General features: G+C 32.3%; 1 protein-coding gene across 4 annotated transcripts; it reads left to right on the forward strand.

Annotated features, from left to right (window-relative positions):
• Positions 1–1,023: 1,023 nt before the first annotated feature.
• Positions 1,024–20,807, forward strand: LOC126733911 (solute carrier family 22 member 3-like). 4 transcript variants are annotated; one of them, XM_050437370.1, is made up of 9 exons: positions 1,024–1,168; positions 2,544–2,772; positions 9,120–9,314; positions 9,367–9,473; positions 14,434–14,588; positions 14,647–15,083; positions 17,100–17,313; positions 20,359–20,534; positions 20,592–20,807. In XM_050437370.1, the coding sequence occupies exons 2-9, from the start codon at positions 2,671–2,673 to the stop codon at positions 20,742–20,744; spliced, it is 1,539 nt and encodes a 512-aa protein (XP_050293327.1). In that variant the 5' UTR covers positions 1,024–1,168; positions 2,544–2,670; the 3' UTR covers positions 20,745–20,807. The 4 variants fall into 4 exon arrangements, with proteins under 4 accessions (XP_050293327.1, XP_050293328.1, XP_050293326.1 ...); XM_050437371.1 differs by lacking the exon at positions 1,024–1,168 and adding an exon at positions 1,394–1,548 and having other exon boundaries at positions 9,074–9,314; XM_050437369.1 differs by lacking the exon at positions 1,024–1,168 and adding an exon at positions 1,394–1,548.
• Positions 20,808–21,418: the final 611 nt, after the last annotated feature.

Genomic DNA, 21,418 nt, shown 5'->3' on the forward strand with positions numbered 1-21,418 from the left:
AATATTCATCAACAATGCCTGCCCATACGTTGACAGACCAACGATTCTGATGTTTTCTTGGAAAAATTGCATAAGGATTTTATTTGTCCCAAACATGGCTATTCCTACTATTAAAAATACCGTCTCTTGTGAAAGAGGCTTCATCGGTCCACAAAACATATCGTAAAAAATTTGGTTGTGCAATGATGTGATCCAGAAGCCATCGACAAAATTGAACTCTAGGATGATAATCGGCTGCAGTCATACCTTGAACTTTCTGGAAGTGGTAAGGATGAAGTTGTTGCTCGTGTAGTACCCGCCAGACAGAAGCGTTACTCGTATTCATATTCTTAGCGACGTCACGTGTGCTATTTGATGGTTCATCGGCAACTCGCTGAAGCACCTCTTCTTCAAATTCGACCGTTCGAGCAACACCAGTATCATGCATCTTGGTCTTAAACATGCCTGTCTCAGCGAACCGCCGATGAACTGCAATAAACTTTTTGTATCCAGGATGCTGTCGTTCGGGATAACGTTCATGATACAACCGCGATGCTGCTCGTGAATGGCAGTTTGTTGCTCCGTATGCCAAATGCATACCCGCCGATTCTTGATTGGTAAAGTTTTCCATTAGTAATAAATGTTTAAAAATTGTAAGCTATAAAATTTTTAAACATGACATTGAGAATTAACATTGATAAGCGTTGATTTTAAACAATTGTTGTTATGGTATCATGTACAAGAGGTAAAAATAAATGCAGCAGATCCTATTTAGGTAATTAATGTTTTTTATAAATTTTAACGCGTCTTAGGGCCGTAGTGGCGTAGTGACGCATTTCCGGACATGGGTTCCTATACTCAAATGGATTCTTCTGTTGCACTAAACAACCCCCAGAAGTTTGATCCCATAGTTCTGAAACACCCTGTATTATGATGTTTTACAATTTTATGGTTTATTCTGAACACGTTTTGTATAGCAAATTATATGCCTAAAGTCAATAGTTTGTCAAATATGACGTAACAGACTAACGAAGCATATGAAACTAAAACATAAAAATTTGTTCCAGCTAATGTTTAATTTGTTGTCCACTTGATTCAATGCGTCCTTTGCAATAAACATTGTTGTTACAAGGTGTCTCAATTAGAAACAATGACGACAACATAAATTTTTTATTTGATTTCTCAGAAAGTAAGTAGACCTTATTATTTTCGAAGTTTTTAATTTTAGAACCTACTTGATGACGGTTTGTTATGTATTTGTGAGTATAATTGTCATATTAGTTGTAATTTCACGTACCATTTTTTAATAAAATGCATTTGAAAAAAAAGAAGTTTATTCTGAACACGTTTTGTATAGCAAATTATATGCCTAAAGTCAATAGTTTGTCAAATATGACGTAACAGACTAACGAAACATATGAAACTAAAACATAAAAATTTGTTCCAGCTAATGTTTAATTTGTTGTCCACTTGATTCAATGCGTCCTTTGCAATAAACATTGTTGTTACAAGGTGTCTCAATTAGAAACAATGACGACAACATAAATTTTTTATTTGATTTCTCAGAAAGTAAGTAGACCTTATTATTTTCGAAGTTTTTAATTTTAGAACCTACTTGATGACGGTTTGTTATGTATTTGTGAGTATAATTGTCATATTAGTTGTAATTTCACGTATCATTTTTTAATAAAATGCATTTGAAAAAAAAGAAGGAATTGAAATACTCATGATGATTGGTTTTGGAGACCGGGTGTGTACACAAGACGTGTGTAATCTATTTAATGCAACTCATGTTAATCGTCCTGCAATTAATACTAGTTCCATCTTTACAAAATTGAATAAAAATTTAGAGAACACGGCGATATAAGAAATTTATACAAAGAAAAATCTCCAAAAGTAACTGAAGATGCTACGCTGAATAATGTTCTATCAAAAACGGAGTATAATCCCCATGTTGCAATTAGTACAATTTCCAGCAATTGGAATTTATCAGTAGGGTCAGTGCCAAAAATACTTCGTGGAAATAAGTATCAATATGTGTCAATCAGTGTAAACAAATAAATATCAAACTCGAAAAATATATTCATTATCCCAAAGATGCTGGTCATACACTTTATAAAAGGTAAAAACACAAAATCTACAGCATCACAAATATGTATATATTATATAATAATTATATAATTATATATATATATAATTATTTGTGATGCTGTAAATTTTGTGTTACCTTTTATAAAAAAAAAATTATAAAAAAAAAAAATATCATTCTTATAAAGTACATTCTGATATATGAATTGTTAGAAGGCGATTTTGACCGCCTAGTGCAGTTTTGTGAACAGATTCTTGAGGCTAACAATGACAATGGAAATTTCATTCGAAATATGATTTTTGCTGATGAGGCCACCTTTACGTTAAATGGACATGTTAACAAGCAAAATTGCACATATTGGGTAACCCATAATCCTCATTGATGACCCAACAATACATACACATAAAGCGCTTTCAAAAAATTAATATATGTATGCAAAACTACTTTCTACAGTTTGAACTTATCCTTGCTTTAGTTGTTTTTTCCCTAATCCACAAGAAGCTGGACATACCTAGTAACGAGACATGGCTTCAACAAGACGGGGCACTTTCTCACTTTGCCATCGCCGTTCGACAATTTCTTGATGCAACTTTTCCTAACAGATGGATTGGACGAAGACGACCCCGATTGAGTGGCCACCAAAGTCACCGGATATAACCCCATTAGATTTTTTCTTATGGGGCTATTTGATGTCGAAAGTTTATGTAAGTAGACCAAATAATGTTAATGATTAAAAGCACTGAATTCGACAAGAAATTAGACTAATCGATCCGCAAGTGATTGAAAATGTGCAATTGAAAGTTATTTTCCGACTTCAAAAATGCATTTAAGGTAATGGCCAACAAATTGAACACCAGTTGAAATAAATATTGTATAAATTTTTATTTTTTATTTATGTCGTATGTTTCATCAGTCTATTACGTCACTTGACCTACGTGACTTGACTCCTGACTTTAGGCATATGGTAGGTATGTTATGCAAAAGGTATTCAGCATATATCGAAGACTTGTAAAATAGCATGATATACGCGGTGTTCCATTAAAAAAAATGTTGACGCCATAGTTTCTACTTGAGGTATATAAAAAGAAATGCTCTAAAAGCACGTGTAACGTTTTGTTTTTTAAATTATCCATATTTCATAGCTATTCAGCGTAAACTTGTCCTTTTAAATATCCCCACAACAAAAAATCTAGTGGTGTTAAGTCAGGTGACCGGGCTGGCCAACGGACAGGACTTCTACTTCAAATTACAAATCTATTTGTCAAAAAAATTTGATACAATCTGCGAGTTATGAGAATGAGCACCATCTTATTTATTTACTAATAATACATCATACTTATTTACTTACTTATCTCAAAAACCATCAATATTTGACGTATAGTGTATTATAAATTTTTGATGTCGAATTAAGAGTACAAATTTGGTAAAATATACAGGGCGTTCCATTAAAAAAAAACCTATTTTACAATGAAAACTTTGTTTTTGAGACACACTGTAAAATTACTAATTATTAAAATACTTTTTATCTTAACTTTTTTTTTACAGGGGAGAAAAAAAATCGTTTATATATGTAGTTGGGACACTCTGGATATTGCTTGTTTATTATATTACTTTTTACATTGGCAAATATCCCGGAAAACTTTAAACAAAAAAATAAGCTAAATATTAAAAAATCAAATTTTTAAACACAATTTTTTATTAGAACATTTTAATCATTTATATCAATATTTTTTTTAAAATTAAAGTCATATTAAAGTAATAATCTTTCCAAAATTAAATATTTCATGTTCTTCTTTAAAAATCAAATAAATCTGTTGATGGTTATTTTATTGATTTAAGAGCAAAACACGTATACCATATTATGTGGAAAATAATTTTAAAATTTTACTTACGTTTTAAGACTTGTACTAAATTATGAAATATTTGAAATAAGGGTAATTGAAATTAACATGTTACATATTATATAATATTATTAAAATTATTGCTTTTTTTCCTTCATCCTTTTATTCTCAGACAAAAATATCTATGATACCTAAAGTTAACCAAAGCAAAGTTTCTTGTAGGATTTTCTTAAAAAATCGATTTATTCCAGTATCGATAATCACATACGACGATTCGTTTCGTTGTTCTAAAGATAAATGTTACCTGCAGTCGTTGTCTTACTTATAATATTCTAAAAAAATCGTCTCATTCTTTCTAACGTATTAAGTACTCAGCGCGCCGACGCTGCATATTTGCGTATTGCACTTGGTGCTTGTAAAGACTTAAGTGGTGTTATAAGTTATTACTATTATTTTAATCAATGGCTACCACAGAAGTGTTAGTTTTAGAAGAAACCCTACTCAAAATTGGAAAATGGGGAAAATTTCAGTTTTTCTATTACCTCTGTTTAGGTTTTGTAGTTATGTTTTCGGTATTTACCATGAACTATATTTTTGTTGCCAGAGATATAAAATATAGGTAAGTGCAAAATATTTCATGTTACCGGTTATACTGACTGATAATACCGGAGAATCTTATATTTAACATAATATGCATACGTTAAATATTATTTCATAAAACCATTGAGCTGGTCAGGTCATTATCCTGAAATACACGAAACAGCTAGCGGCATCTGTTAAGCAATTTAGGAACCAAGAAAAGTTCAATATTTATAAGTAAAGTATTATACTCGATGTTATGGTGAAACGTAGTTGGGACGTAAGATTTAAAAGAAGTAATATAAACATACTAAGTCAATATTCCCATACTTGCCATATAATTTTAAAAAGACCATATGTTTTTTTATGTTTATTGATTAGCTATCTAATTTAATAGGAAGTAGGGTACCTGTTGTTATTCTGGTAACGTCAAAAAGTCGAAATTTTTAATTTTAAGGAATGGTTTACTGTCTCTGATCCGCTATAGCAAATCCGCATAGCAAATTATAATTTTCATTTTAAATTTTAAAATTTTTTTTTCTTAATTTGATAGTATTAAATTTCTTGTTTTTTTAAATTTTTTACAGTTTTTACCTAACCCTATAATGGTCCCATTTCTTTTCCTATCATATTATCAGAAATTTAACGCCGTACAATAAATTGGGGAATTTATTTATTACCCAGTTTATCCATTTTTAGACATGAGTTACTACTAAACATACTTTGAAATTATTGAATGAAAAATCTAAAATTCATATAGCGTTATTGGGCACTCCAAATGTATTCAGATATTTATTATAACTGTAACAGTGAACTGTAAACGATTAATGTTTCAGAGAACTATGACACATGGAATTCGCTTGAGATAATAATATTCAAAGGAAAAATACTTAAGTTTGATAGTTGTAGTTAAATTACTAGAAATACTATTTATTTTATAGTAATATGATCTTAAACGCTAAGAATGTTATAAGCTGTTCTCCGTCATTTGGAAATCATCTCGGTAGCGCAAGCAGTGGGCACACAGCTTGCGTACAGTTGCTCTAGAATATTTAGAAACAATGGTCTAGTTAGTATATTGTAACGATATTGCAAACACCGAGAAAGTAGAGTGAGTGATCGTGTTCGAACGAACGGGAAAAACGCTACAGTGATCTCAGACGTGGGACATGAATTGGATGTCATTTAGCTGGACATTGGTCAAAACAAATAATAGTGGACAAAAATAGTTAAAAATAGACTAAGGTGTGTGAAAATGCCAAAGCTGGTGGATTTAAAAGCATCCGAGCTGTAGTGGAAGGGAGCTGTAGGAAAAGGACTGCGAAAAATTTAGAAACTAAGAAGGAGTTAAAATAAGAAATTCTGAAAAATACTTCTTCACTAGAAAAGCGAATTATTTCATTGGTGAAAGACAGGATCCAGGAAATTCAAAGCAGAATCGCAACATTTGACTATCGGTGAACTGTCCTGGAAATCTTCAGCAGTGACCAGCAAGAGTAAACGGTTGGTCATTTAGGGAGAAGGCCACTGCCCTTACATTGGTCTTGAGAGGAGATGCTGCTGCCATCCTGCAAGAAGTGTACGACCATCTAGTGAGGCATTTGGAAATGCGTTATGGCAAGTCATACCTAGAACATGTACGCGGTTCGGTAAAAATCAGTACCAAAAGTCAGGGGAGTCCTTGCAAGAATTTGAAGCTAATATAATACGCTTCGTTCACATTTTTGACCAAACCAGAAAACCTCACAGAAACACCTTAATAAAAGAAATGATCTGTCGGTTTGGTGTAACTTTCGAGCTATATTCAGACCAAGAGCTAAATTTTGAATCCAGTTTAGTCCAGTTCAACATCTGTAAGATGCTTGAAATTAAGAAAACGAGAACTACTTCATTACCCCTGCAGTCAGATGGCATGGTAGAAAGAATAGATAGAACCATTAATCGGTATTTGGGCAAATAATTTTCGAGCCACTAAATTGATTGGAATAGGTTTTCCATCCATAGGTGAGTCTCCAGTGCGAATATTGATGGGAAGAAAATTCCGTCTCCCATGTAATCTGATGTTTGGTTGCTCGTCAAAAACCGATGTTGCCAGGGAGAACTACAGCTCAGTGAGATGTGTAGGAGAATGGATATCATTCATAATCAAGTGCGAATTTCCAGTCGAAATGCCAACGATCAGATGAAAGACGCAGATGGTATCATTGCCAAAGACCAGAAGTACAACAGCGGTGACTTAATTCTGCTTTATGACCCTAAGAAACGGGAAGTCTGTCACCGAAACTTCAAATATCCTCGGATGGGCCATACCATTTGCTGGAAGTCATCAACGATGTTTTTTCCAAAATACAAAAATCGCCGAGGTGTGTCGGTTAAAGTGAATCTGGAGTCATTCACTTTAACCGACTTGCTCCTATTATGGAAAACATTAAAACGCTGACCTGCGGCATTTCCAACTAGAGTCGGATTTTCGATAAATTCATGGCTCAGCATTCTAATCGCCGAAAGACTCGGTACCGTCTGACCTGTGATGTATATCGAGACTTATTTACTACTCTAGCTTAGTATGCTCTGTCACACTGTGTAGTTAAAGATTTATAAATGTCTGAAAGCATAGCTGCAGTTTGCCATAAAAGAAAACTCAGAAATTGAAGAGCTGCGTCGTTCTAACCCTCGAGTCCAGCAAGCACACAAGATAACGGATAAAGAGACTGGTAGAAAGATCTTCTACCTGGTTACCAAAGAGACGTCATACCAGAAGCCAACCTATAATGATGTTTGCAGACGCATAGTGTTCTCTAAAGGAGTTGTTTTCTGAGGATCTGAGACGCCTAACAATTCCCAAACTCGCATGCGGACTCGATAACCTGGACTGGAGGATGATTCGCAGCATGTTAGTTGTTGGTCTTCAAATCTACAAGCGTGAAAGTTCTCGTGTGCTGTTATTCTATCCAATGTCATTTTCTATAGGAAATTGTTAATTGTTATTTCTACAAAAGGTCCAGTTGCAAGAGACAACGCTCTGCCGATATCGACATCCACCATCTTTGAAATAATTTAGAGACAAAATGAGTTTAGGCAGTATAACGATATTGGAAATGCCGAGAAACCAGCTGGTTCTCGGACATTCCGAAATGACAGAAATGGCACACAGTATAACGTCTCGAATATACGCGGCTCCTTTTATACTCGGTTGACGAGTATAAAAGGAGCCGCGTCACCACTGGGAGGCAGTTGATAGTTCAGTACAGTGCAGTTCGGAATATTGGCGCGATATTTAAATTGGACATAAGTAATAGTAGTAAATAAATACAGTGAAAATAAATATTTCTAGTAGTCGTAAGTTATCGTGTTTAGTATTGAAAGTGTGTAAATAAACTAGTTGACTATTTTTGTCCCATTAAGTATTAATTCAATATTAATACTGCACTATCAAATGTTAATTAGAGTATTCTCTTAAATAAAGCATCACTTAATGAAAGTATATCAATTTTTGATTTCACTCTAAAGGAAATTATAGCAAGATTTGCAAGATTGAAGTTTTATGGAAATTAGTGATTTTAACGTATTTAAGTAAGTTCCTAAGAAGTAGGGCGAAACGTCTAATAGCTGAACATAGTCGTTTGTAAATTCAAGATAGAGAGATTCTTTTAGTACTTCGCGACCTAGACCTCAAAAAAGAAGCGGAACTGATAGTGTACCGGCAATATTTACTTCTTAGAATATTTAATTAATCGCTTAGGTTGGGAATATTGCCACCGATCTGAAAGGAAGCTATCGTTATATTCATTTCGAAATCGCCTGACAAAACTGATATAAAGAATTGTAGACCTGTATCAAAGCTATGTATATTTGGAAATGATTATGAAAGAATTATTCATAAATTTATTTTTTCTTTAGTCAAAAAAGTATTACCTCCTAAGCAATATAGGTTTTTTCTCGACAGATTCATTGATACAAATCTGATTTCTTATTCACAGTTTATTCTGGATAACAAGGATAATATTGCCAAGTAGATTCTGTTTACACTCACTTCAGTAAAGCATTCGATAAAATTGATCACTCTTTTCTTGTGGAAAAATTGTCTGATCTTTGTGGATGTCTCATCCCGTTTGGAGGATCACAATCAGTGAGGCTTATTTCAATTTCCAGAGTACTTTAACGAAGCAATCTTAGACCTTTGCTTATTATCTAAAAAAATTGTACTTTTTAAAAAAATTCTAATTATCTGTTTATCTTGATAATTTAAAAGAGTGTATATGAATATGGGTAATCCCACTAACTTCCTTGGTCTATAGGTTTATCTCAATAGGATCGTTCGAACGATAATGGAACATTTAACTAGGAACTTTCTATATAAAAATCACAATTTTGATAATGGCGTAAAACAAAAATAGTAGGGAACAGAATTTTCTTCTTTTAAGAAATATTTAAAATGATATAGAATATTCATTTTATTTTAGTGGGTTAAAATTATCAAAAATAGATAAAAAACCCATAAGAACCTGAAGGATAAAATTTAAAAAAATCACTGAGAAATATAAGAGTGGTTGAATTACTGGAATATGATTCTTATTATTTTTAGGTGTTTAATACCAGAATGTGAAATACATAATACCCAACAATTTCAGCCAGAATTTCTTAAGAACGTTGTGCCATACAGAGCAGGCCTACCAGACAAATGCTTAAGATACAACTACACATTATATGTAAACAAATCTGATTTTCAAGTTAATAAGAAAGAGTGTCAAAATAGAGATACAAATGAAACTATTAAGTGCAACCAATTTGTGTTTGAAAGACCAAAACTCACCATTGTACATGAGGTAAGTATTTTTAATTTTTCTTTTTATACTTGATTATGATATGTCGTTTCAGTTTAATATTTTCTGTATCGACAACCTCTGGAAATTAACTCTGGTTGGAACAATTAACGTTATAGGGGAGTTAATAAACCTTTCTTATACAGGATTTTTATCTGACAGGTAATTAATGGTTGTCAGCACCCAATAATTAGATCTTAGCTACATTAATATCCTCTACAGTCTTTATTTTAACCTCACGTTAAATTTTATGAAAAAATGAACCTAATAATAAAAATGAAGAATCGCCATTGAATAGAGAATACCATCCTTTTTATCTTGCGCGGTCCTAACGATGCCAATAAAGTTTTCGAATTTTAATGAGACCGGCATTATAATTGAAAAATTAAGGTTTCAGTCGAGGATTTTTTCACGATTTAATTTAAAAGTTAAAAAAATGACTAATAAAAATGCTGAGATTTCTTTCCGAATTAGGTCTTTTTTTCTTATTAAGTTAAGAGATCTAATTAGCTTATTCAGAAATTCTTGTGCTTTTTTTTTAAGGTATCATTTAAAACTATGATATCAGCAAGCGTTTGCCTTAGGAAAGGTTATATTTTTCATTTCTATGGCATTTTTCTACTACTTTCTATATTTTCATTGATTTTTCATCTCTAATTTAACTCTTCTACTATATATTCTCTCTTGCATGTATGCAATATAAAGAAAAATGCTAGATCTTCGTTCTTTTTTAGTTAATTAATATTGTAATGGATTTTTTTTTTATTTGACGCTTCGGTGCTTTACTTGCATCATTTTCAGATTAAAAAAATGTATTTTTTAATTGAGTTATCCGATCTGAACGTATGAAAAACAATGCATTTAAGCTTTTTTCTCCATAACAGTAATCAATGATATATTCATCATTCGGAGTGAAAATCTATTCATACTTAGGTAATATGAGACTCAAAAAATAATAAGGAATGTTAAAATGTAGTGGCATCGATATTGAATTTTGTTTTTTAATTATGAACCACTTTGAAATCGAATGTCTTTACATACTATAGAACGACGTAATTTGACTCACTATAAATTAATGATACTTTGGATCTGAAACGGTTTATCATCAAATCTGAAAACTATTAAACTTTTCTTCGTCTGTGTTGTATCTGATATTTGGCTCTCCGAAAAATCATCATGTTGAAAGAATTTGTCCATTTTGCTCAATGAGACCTTCATATAATTTAAAACAAACGACTGGAAAACTTCAGTTTTGTGACCGAGACTTTGCATTTTGTCGTTTGTTTCAAATGTTATCATCACTGAAAATAAGGAAAATATTAACATTTTCTTCGATTCAATATAAAATTCATTATTTCATTACTGTTTTTAAAGACTATAATAAATGAATTTCTCCTTATCCATGCTCTTTAACAGACGTAATAAACGTAATTCGTAATTAGGAACACACTTCCTTCAGTAATACTTTTCTATATCAGCAACACTTTCTTTTTATTGACAACGTCAAGAGTTTCACCTGACTCGGCTTGACTGTCATTTAATTGTTTCTAAAGTAAACAACAAAACTGATTAAAATATCACGAAACGCGGTCCCTTTTAAAGCCCTATGGAATAACTTGAAAATGCTTAGAAGTTTGTACATTGTTTTTTCGGATGGAGACTAAAAATTTCAAGAGAATACTGACAGTCAATGCAAGTTTAGTAACCAAGCTTACTTCATTACAAACCATTTTCATGAAGATCTGATTCTTACTACTTTATTCCTGGACACTGATTGTACAATATTTACCTAATTGATGAAATTGACGAAAAACAAAGAAAAACACAAAGTCACGGTCTCACAACATGTAATTAAACGGGCTACACGTGTTTCGCTCTAGTTAGAGCATCATCAGGCCTAAAATAAAAATAACACTTAAACAAAACTAAAAACTTACATAAAACAATGAAAAACCTTTAGAAGCCATCCACACACTTATAGTATATAAATAAACAATAATTTTAAGGTTATAATTGTACAGAGCAAAAAATTAAAAATTAAAAAGTGGAACGCAACAACATAGACTCAACGAGAATCGAACCCGGTACAACAAGGTTATAAGTATAAGCGTAAAACCTATCAGCTATACGGACCTAATGCTAAAAACAACTTAACACGTTAGCCAATGTAAATTGAAGAATGTGACTACAAAAAAAATGTTAAACGATACTTAGCTAAATTAAATTGTTAAAAATTAAATTAGGTTCAAAAGTAAACACGTCATTCACACACACGAGAACAGGACTCTTTTTAGCTTTTGTAATTTCCATTTTCTCCAGAAGGTCAAGCTTCTTACCTTTAGGGCATTCATGAAGCATTTCAGCTCCCACCCCCGGAGAAAAATTATGAGTAGAGGCCAGCAAATGATTCGCAAACGCTGATTTGGTATCACTGACATTGGTATTTTTAAATTTTTCAAAAAGCGCTACGTGTTCTTTAATGCGTGTAGAGATTTTCCTTCCAGACTGGCCAATGTATACTGCGTTGCAATCATCACATTTTAAAGAGTAAACTCCCGATTTAGAAAGGATGCCTGCCTTGTCCACTCTACTGACCAATTGGTTCTTTAAATTATTGACTGTCTTAAATGCGATTTTTACATTTAGGGATTTAAAGAATCTTACTAAATTTACGGAGATAGAACCAAAAAAGGTCGAGGATCTAAAGGAACTTATTGAGTCGTTATTATGAACAATACTATAGGTAAATTTATATTTATTTAAAAATTTGTAATAAATTTTGTCTATTAAGTGAAGGGGAAATCCGTTGTTGAGAGCAATATGTTTTATAATATTCAATTCTTTAGCGAAAGCTTCTTATGACACTGGGATATTAAACAATCTATAGAAAAATGAATTAAAGGAGGCAAATTTATATGAGTAGGGAGAATTTAAAGAGTACTGAATAACATTATCGGTAGTAGTGGGCTTACGATATATTTCAAAAATAAGTTTATTGTTGCATTTCTAGAAGGTCAAGAAAAGACAAACAACCATCTTTTTCTTCTTCGATTGTGAACCTCCCTGAGAACGTTATTCAACCAAGAGGAAAGATGATAGCATGGGGAGTTAACAAAGGAAACCACTGGTCTTATGGGAAAATTGGTCTTATGGATTTTGGGGAGACCATAAAGGATCGGAGTTCTAGGATTCATAGGATATGGTTTTTCTTTTTTAGTGTTAAAGAAATCGAGAGTTAACCTACATCTGTCCAATGTTTGCTTAACTTTCGTAAAATACGAATTGGTGGGGTCTCTATTAAATGTAATGTGTAATGAAATCCTCCGAGTCCAGAAAATCCAATATCTTTTGAATATAGTCAGTCTTGTTTAGAATGACTAAGCAATTACCCTTGTCTGCTTTTGACAATATCAAATCGTTACTCTTTATTTTATTTTTTAGCGAAATTAGGTGCTTTTTATTGATGTTATCGTTTAAGCTGTTCGAGCCACATCTAGAATTTAAAAAGTTTATTATTTTAGCGCGTAAGATTCTTATTCTATATTAGATTCTTATCTTATATTAAGTTCTTATTTCTTGTATCAGTCGTCTGCAAAACACTCTCAGCCTCCACAACTCTCTCGTGTTTGTGAGTCCACCTTATTATAAAGATTAAACTTAAGGTTAAGGTTTAGTATACTTTCTTCGTCAGAGGTAAAAATAACATCAGACAAATTAAAAAATCTTTTATAGAACTGAAAATGACAATGGCCTAATTTTATTTGATATTCCCTAAAGTTATTAGACCTAACGGTGGCTTTAAGATGGTTCAACTTATTGTTTAATTTATTAAAAGTGTTTCTAGAACTAACCTCTAATTTATCTCTGAATACACAGTCTAAAGTACTAAATTCCAAGTGATTTAGAAATGAGTTTAACGTGAAATAGAGGTATTTTAGTAAAGAGTTCACCTTGTTTAAAGTTCTATAATGGCACTTCACTTCTTCCTTCAACCAAGTTGCTCTGGCGATGTTCACGGCAGTTTTTGATGAGTTCGTTCTTGTTTTACACCTCTGATTGATGAATTTCGGGGTCAAACCGAAAAGTAAACATTGTTGAAGAAACCATATATTTAGCAGCAGATTCTTCCGTGCAAAAAAAATATGCTTCATGAATGCCCTAAAGGTAAGAAGCTTGACCTTCTGGAGAAAATGAAAATTACAAAAGCTAAAAAGAGTCCTGTTCTCGTGTGTGTGAATGACGTGTTTACTTTTGAACCTAATTTAATTTAGCTAAGTATCGTTTAACATTTTTCTTGTAGTCACTTTCTTCAATTTACATTGGCTAACGTGTTAAGTTGTTTTTAGCATTAGGTCCGTATAGCCGATAGGTTTTACACTTATACTTATAACCTTGTTGTACCGGGTTCGATTTTCGTTGACTCTATGTTGTTGCGTTCCACTTTTTAATTTTTTATTTTTTGCTTTGTACAATTATAACCTTAAAATTATTGTTTATTTATGTACAGCGAAGTGTGTGGATGGCTTCTAAAGATTTTTCATTGTATGTAAATTTTTAGTTTTGTTTAAGTATTAATTTATTTTAGGCCTGATGATGCTCTAACTAGAGCGAAACACGTGTAGCCCGTTTAATTACATGTTGTAAGACCGTGACTTTGTGTTTTTCTTTGTTTTTCGTAAATTTTGTATGTTGGTCTCTTAGAGAATAATGGATGAGATTTTTGGATTTAATTGATGAAAGAGAATTAAAATTCTTTTGCTTAACTTAAGTAAATACTTTTATATACAAACATGTTACAGTCAAAATCTCGTTAAAAGAAAACATAAACCTGATATTCTCTTTTGCAAAATAAATATGGTGGTAAAACTCATTGCAATGCAAAAGCAAAAGTAATATGCTATCCCAAAGGCAATATGGAACTCTATCATAAAAAATAACGACTTATAAAATGCAATCGCATATGTGTCGAATTTGATTTTCTCATTATTGCTTGAATGAATGTGAAGCAGGATTTTTTACGTCATTTGGTTTACTACAAAGTATTACTTTATACTAAACTAAATAAAGAAGAAGAATAGGAAAAATATTTTACTAATTTCTCAGTCTTCTTTCCATTTTTCAGATATGGTCGTAATACTATTATGTCAGCAAGTGTATTTCTTAGTGCTCTCTGTGGCATATGCAAATCTTTTTCTCAAAATTACTACACTTTTATCAGTTTTGAATTTCTGGATACTGCTTTAGGAGGAGCAATGTATGGAGCTGCCTTTGTCTTAGGTAAATATTAAATATACAAAAAACATATAGTTATTTATTCCTTAAAAAAAATATTTAGCCATGGAATTAGTGACTGCTAACGATCGAGATATAGCGAATGTGATTATAAGCTGTATATATGCGTTGGGGCAAGTAGTACTTGGAGCTGTAGCATGGCTAACACCTAACTGGAGGGTCATGGTTAGATCCCTTTATTTCCCTGGACTGTTTTCCATCTTCATATGGATCTTTTTACCCGAATCTGTAAGGTGGTTATTATCGAAACGAAAACATCATGAAGCTATAGCAGTACTAAGCAAAATAGCTTCTGTTAATGGAAATAGGTTATCCCTAGAAGAAACACAAAGTTTGGAAAATAAATGGATAAATATGAAACATGATGGTTTTGAAGAAACTAATTTTTGTGAGCAAACTAAAACGAAAAATGAATCATTTTGGACGGTACTAAAGACACCACTGTTGCTTGCAAGAACTATTCACTGCTCACTAACATGGGTAAGAACATGTATTTATTTTTTTTTTTAAATATAGTATACCAGGGCTAGAAAAAACTAAGAGTGGTTAAATTAGACTCCCAGATCTTTAATAACAGGTACTTCCTTTGGAAATATATCATTCAAACCATAATTCTACGAATACTTCGATGACTATATTCATACTATATTTAACGCTCCTAAAGATTCATAAGTTATTGACAGACTTCAAGAATTCTAGTTTCAGAATTCTCTCAATAAATATCATTGATAAAGAAATTGAAAAAGAGATGTCCAAGATACGACCTTTGTGGAACAAAAGATGTCGCACAGAATTCTTTCTCTGTAACCTACTGACTAAGATCTGATTGTGTCCAGGATACTAAAGTTTTGGAGATGTCATAGTAAAGAAGTTTTATTAACAATATGAAATGATTAACTCTTTCCTTTACAGGTATCCACCATTTGGATATTTCTATTAAGGTCGGCACATACCATGATATCCACATATAAATATCGTGTCTATTTGCTTGCAAATAGATTTTATATGATGGTAATACCACAGATGTAAATAGCTCCGCACGGAGCTATTTATAAGAGTATTAATAGCTCCGTGCGGAGCTATTAATACTCTTATTTACTATATTATTTCGTCTGGTATGGGATATTATATTTTATGCCCACCAAAATAAACCGGTTCGCAAAGTTTCATGCACTTGTTGTTTTTGTTAGTGTCGAATTGGCCTCGCTGGTATAGGCCCGAATTACTGCGTTTTGGCGGGAAAGTTAGTTTTTAACGTTTTTCTACGTACTTTTGTCTTTGATATTGTGCTAACACTTTACAAAGGACGTTATAGACGCGGATAATCATTCTGTAAGTGATATTGATGATTCGGACTACCGATTGAGTGATAATTCAATGATAAGCGACTCGGATTTTTATTCGGACACTGACGAAGATGAAGAAATTGAGAATGTGTTTATGGACGACTGGCAAGTTTTAGGTGATCCATTTGCCGATTAACTACCTGAGCAAGTAAGAGATTTTTCTTCTGACTACGATTTTCATCCTGTAATTGATTTGCAAGAATGTAAAGACCCAGTGAATTGCTTTGAATGTTTTATGAGCCCAAATATTGTGTCCAAATTGTGCGAATGGACCAAAAATAGAGCAGAAATCTATTTCAGAGAAAATAATACAAATACTGTATTTGGCCTTCAGTGGGAGAAGCTTGAAAAAGAGCTAATGTATATTTATATTGCACTTCATTTTCTCACAGAACTCACTAAATGTCCTTGTATAACAGATTATAGGAGTAAAAGGATATTGCGTTCTGGACGAAAATTGTTTGATAAAACAATAATGAGCCGAAACAGATAGCTATCTATCTTGAAATTTATTAGATTTTCTCCTCCAGAAGCTGCTTGGGATCGAGCTCCCATGACTAGACTTGGCATTTTTATGGCTATGAATTAATATAATGGTCGTAGACCGGTCCAACACGAATCCATGCTGTGAAGAAATGCTAAATTTTGTACAAATAGTTTGTGTATTGAAGAGGGTATACTCACAGGTATGTAATTGTGAACATCATCATTAAGTGGTTACTGTACGACTACTATGGGATATATGCACTCCCATATAGTTGTTTTATAAATGAATAGCGTCAGTCCTACTCCATATCGAAAACATTCATTTTCGCAAAGAATGTGGCGCCATCTGATCTCAAAACATTATTACAGAATAAAGGTCGTTCAGATCAGTGATATGTTCTATTTTTAGTTTAATATCGTGGCGCAATTTCATAGTTATATTTTAAAGCATAATAAGGTATCTAGTCAAAACGGTGAACTATTGAAAAATTAAAACCATTGATAAAAAATCATAGGTCTATAACATGTGTGGAGTTTCCATGAATGTAACTATACATATTTCAGTTAACGTAGGGACCGAGCTTAAAATAAAAAACGCTATTTGTAATATAAGATAAAACGATCCTTTAGGTTTATAACTTTCTTACAGGCTTTTTATTTTCAGGTATGTTGCACTTTTGTGTTTTACGGTCTGACTATCCATTCGGTGGAAATATCGAAAAACATCCACCTAAGTTTTATACTCGGCGCGATCGCAGAGACACCTGGCTACGTAATATATTACTACGCCAATGCGAAATCGGGCCGGCGAAAACTGATGTTCGCCAGCCTTGTTTCAGGAGGTCTCTTCTGCTTGGCTGTGGGATTCTTGCCAGAAGGTAATTTTTCCCGACGACCAGACTTATAAAGCGCCCTTTTTACGATCTTGTTATTGTAATCCATAAAAGCGGGAACCCTGACGACGGCCTTTCTTTACGATTGAAATTTAAATAAGTATCATGCGGTAGTAAAATGGTTAAAAAAAATATATATTTTAGCCTGGGATGATCGCTTATTGTTTCCTGTCATGCAAAAAAAGTTCTTAGTAAATTAATTACTGAGAGAACAGAATACAATTTTGTACTTAATTAAGTGTTACGAAATTCCTGAGCTATAAAATTGGGGATTATTGTCGCATCCACAATACTATTAGGTTCCAGATTTTGGAACGCGATCTTATGTTGAGTAAGAGAATTATTAATATTCTGTTTATGTTCATATCTACCGTACCTACGTTTTGATTTATTCGTATGCTATTTACCACTTTAGTTATTATATGGTTTAGATTTATCGCGTTTAAGTATATATAGTCAATTAAACTCCGGACATCTTGAAAAGCGCTTCAAAACGCAAACCAAGGTTTGATCAAGGTAGTCAACAAGAAAAATGCTGCTTATCGCAAATGGCGCCAAGACTCCTGCAAATGGTATCAACTTTGTTGCCTTCATAAATGTGTGCAAGCAGACAATCGATACCTGCAAACAAAAATATAAAAGAAAAACAATCTTCTCACTTACCCAAATGGTTCAGGATCATTCTAATCTGTAGCAAATGCAGTTGATCAAGGTTTCTGTAAGTCAAATATTCCATCATTGATTAGGGAAGACGGTTCCATTGCAATGGCCGTAATAGAAAAGGAAGGCTTGCTGGGTCAGATGTTCGCATCAAACTCTACCGGAGATCCACAAGGAAAAACACCACCGATTTTACTAAGAAAGCTTTTTCGATGCCAGAGATAATCTTCCGTCACAGAAATCTTGAAAAAGTTCTGAAAAGCTGAACACTTACAATGACAATATTAGCCACCGTCAGTATGGTTTTCAAAAACACAGGTTTCCTGGCAATCTATTTGCCTATGTGACGCATATTTGGACCGAGGATATTGAGAAATAGAGCTTCTAGTGCAATAGCTCTGGATATTTTAAATGCATTCTATAGGATCTGGCATAAAAATCTCCTAAATAAACTGTATTCTTATGGTTTGCCATCAACTCTCGTTTCTTAACTGGAAAGCTTTCCATTCAGGTTATCATTAATGGACACACTTCGCAGACATTTTAAATTAACGCTATACCTCAGGGATGCATCTTGTTCCCTTATAGCCTTGCTGATGACATTGGTGCCTTCTTTCAAGTCGCTCAACTAGGCGATTTCAGCCGACATTCAGTGCCATATAGGCGTCGCCTGGTCAGAACCATGAATGCCAACCCCGACATTATTTCGGAGTAGGGCGACTGCAATCTGACTAAGTTTAAAGCACCTAAGACTCAGGCTTTTGGATTTACAAAGAAAGTTTCCTCAGCCCCATGCCTTATTATGTTCGGTTTTGCTTTGCCGCTATCTTGGTTAGTTCGCTAGTCAAAATGACGTGAGGTTTTCTTAATGTGGATAAAGTATGTATTTAGAAAACTAAATACGTTCGAAGAATATCACTACCAAAGATTTCATTTATACGAATCATCCTAGGAAGACCAACTTAAGTTTAGAAACATTTTCATCCTGGAAGAGTAAGAAATAAGTAGAATTTTTCTGGCATTTAATAGGCACATCTCGGTATTCAATCCATAACTTCACCTTGCCTAGATACCAGGCACTGATTTATCTAATTTTATAAGATATTCTAGGGATTATTACCGAAGTCGTTTTTACATTTAATTATTCAGTTTTGTTTACTGAAACTAGATATTACCAGTACCAGTTATTTAATTAACTAAGGTTTTTCTTAAATTAATTTTACTCATCTCGCCTAACTTTGCTTTAAGCTCATACTCAAACGCTGTTTAAAAGAGATTTGACTACAAAATATCTCGTCCCCCAATTTATTTAATAATAAATAACTTCGCACGCTACTTATATTTCATTTTCCTCACAAACATTAAAATTGTTTTTGCAAGAAATTTTACTTTATTGCAGATATTATTCTTTCTCCTTTCCTATAGTCCTTTCCTATAATTCCTTTCATATAGTCAATAATGGGCTAAATAGTTAATGATCATCTATTTTTTATAAATTTGAATCTCGAACTGCACAAAAAAACAAATAAAAACCAAAGATAGTTTTAATTGATAATTGCTCCTTAGAATTTATTTAATTGACTTCACTCTATCCCTATCAAGTTGAGAGAAGACTTTTTCAATAATCAAGTTTCAAGTAGCAAAATAATATTTTTCACAAATTCATCATCTTGATTTATTTATGTACAAATTAGTTTATTATATTAAAGTGAAATTATGTATGCTCTGTTATAAGATTCACCATGTTTTAATTAATTTATATTGCTTTACTTGCCATTAAGTAATCATAAAATAAATATAATGATCCTAAGAGTGATTGGAAACGATAAAGGAGACAAAAGAAAATTACCTACACAAATGTTTCTTTCATCCTTATTTCCACCAATGACCACTTAAAGATATAAAGCTTAAACTATACAAAATCGATATCAGGAATGCATAGTTTTTTTCCATTATCTTTATTACTATCGACGTAAGAAAACGTGTCTGAATCTGTAATGAAATTAATGACCCCAATTTTTGTTCTTATTACGTTCGTGATATCTGATTATTAATAAAAAAATATTACGAAAATGAGGCGCTCCCGTCATAATGAAAAAAGGCCGGCCCATCGTCTGCGGTTAATGTCTAGGGGTGATTAGTTGTAATCTTGCCATTTCAATGCTCCTGGGTAAAATTTTTATAACTTTTTAATTCAGGGCCGTTTGAGGAACAAAAAAGGCAAAAATAAAAAATGTTCTTTCTTAAATCAAAAAAATTACTTTTCAACGGTTTTTTTCCGTATAAATATTATTAATAATATTAATTATTATTTTTTAAAGTTAATACTTAAAAAAATAAATATATATGTTTGAAAAACTTTTTTTTTAGGATGGCTTAAGCTCGCCACTTTTTTTGGTGGTAAATGTAGCTTAACAATTGCATATACTGTATTATACGTGTATACAACTGAGCTTTTTCCTACCTCTTCCAGACATGCAATGTTTTCCATTTGTTCAATGTTTGGTAGGATTGGTTCAATGGTTGCTCCACAAATTCCTTTATTAGTAAGTAATATGTTTTTTTTTTTGAATAAACACTAAGAACAATATGTTTGGTTTTAGGCAAACATCTCGAAAACTCTTCCCATTTTTCTCTTTAGTGCGATGTCTTTTATGTTTGGATTTTTAGCTTTGTTATTGCCAGAAACTTATAATATACATCTGCCTCATACTGTAGAAGAAGCTGTAACTATAGGAAGAAAACTAGAGATTTGACGATAGTAATAATAGTTTTTTATATTGTTATATTATTATTAAAAAGGATTTATTAAAAAGTTACTTTTGATTATTATAACTCAAAGGTATCTGCGATAACGGTGATCTGAATATAATGCCTTTGATCCTTTAGGGTAAAATATGTTTGACTCGAAATTTATTAGTTCGATATTATCAACAATATTTAATTATTCAAAAGGGCCTGTAAATTAAATTATGATATTCATAGCATACATAATATATCATATACACACATGCTCACAATTTAAAGATAGATAACAATTTTTATTTAAAATTTATTATGATGTGTGTAGTAAATTCAGTAACTGGTTTAAATAAATTAATCATAGTTATTCTAAAATTCCGAAAAAAATCTAAAATTTATTCAATTAGAAAAAAGGCAAAGAGGGCTTTAATGTAAAATGTAACTTTCTTGTGTATTTATAAATCTTAGTGTCGTATACAGGGTTACAATTTAAAAACTTGATATGGCCATACAGGGTGTTACAAAATTCGGTGCAAATATTTTAACAGCGTATTGTTGGAGTTAAAAAAAGACTTTTTTTCCTATAAACAGGAGTCCTAAAATGCACTCCCTTAGAGCTACAGTCCCTTTAAATTGCTTAAAGATAATCGATTTTTTTAGAACACTGACTACAGTTATGCGTCAAATC

This window comes from Anthonomus grandis, chromosome 3 (genome assembly GCF_022605725.1).
Source record: "Anthonomus grandis grandis chromosome 3, icAntGran1.3, whole genome shotgun sequence".
In the NCBI taxonomy this organism is placed as follows: Eukaryota; Metazoa; Arthropoda; class Insecta; order Coleoptera; family Curculionidae; genus Anthonomus; species Anthonomus grandis.

Coding starts and splice junctions, on each gene's coding strand:
- LOC126733911 (XM_050437367.1), top strand. CDS start 4,371: ATGGCTACCACAGAAGTGTTAGTTTTAGAAGAAACCCTACTCAAAATT. Junction 9,474..14,433: donor ACAGGATTTTTATCTGACAG/GTAATTAATGGT, acceptor TCCATTTTTCAG/ATATGGTCGTAATACTATTA. Junction 20,535..20,591: donor CTCCACAAATTCCTTTATTA/GTAAGTAATATG, acceptor GTTTGGTTTTAG/GCAAACATCTCGAAAACTCT.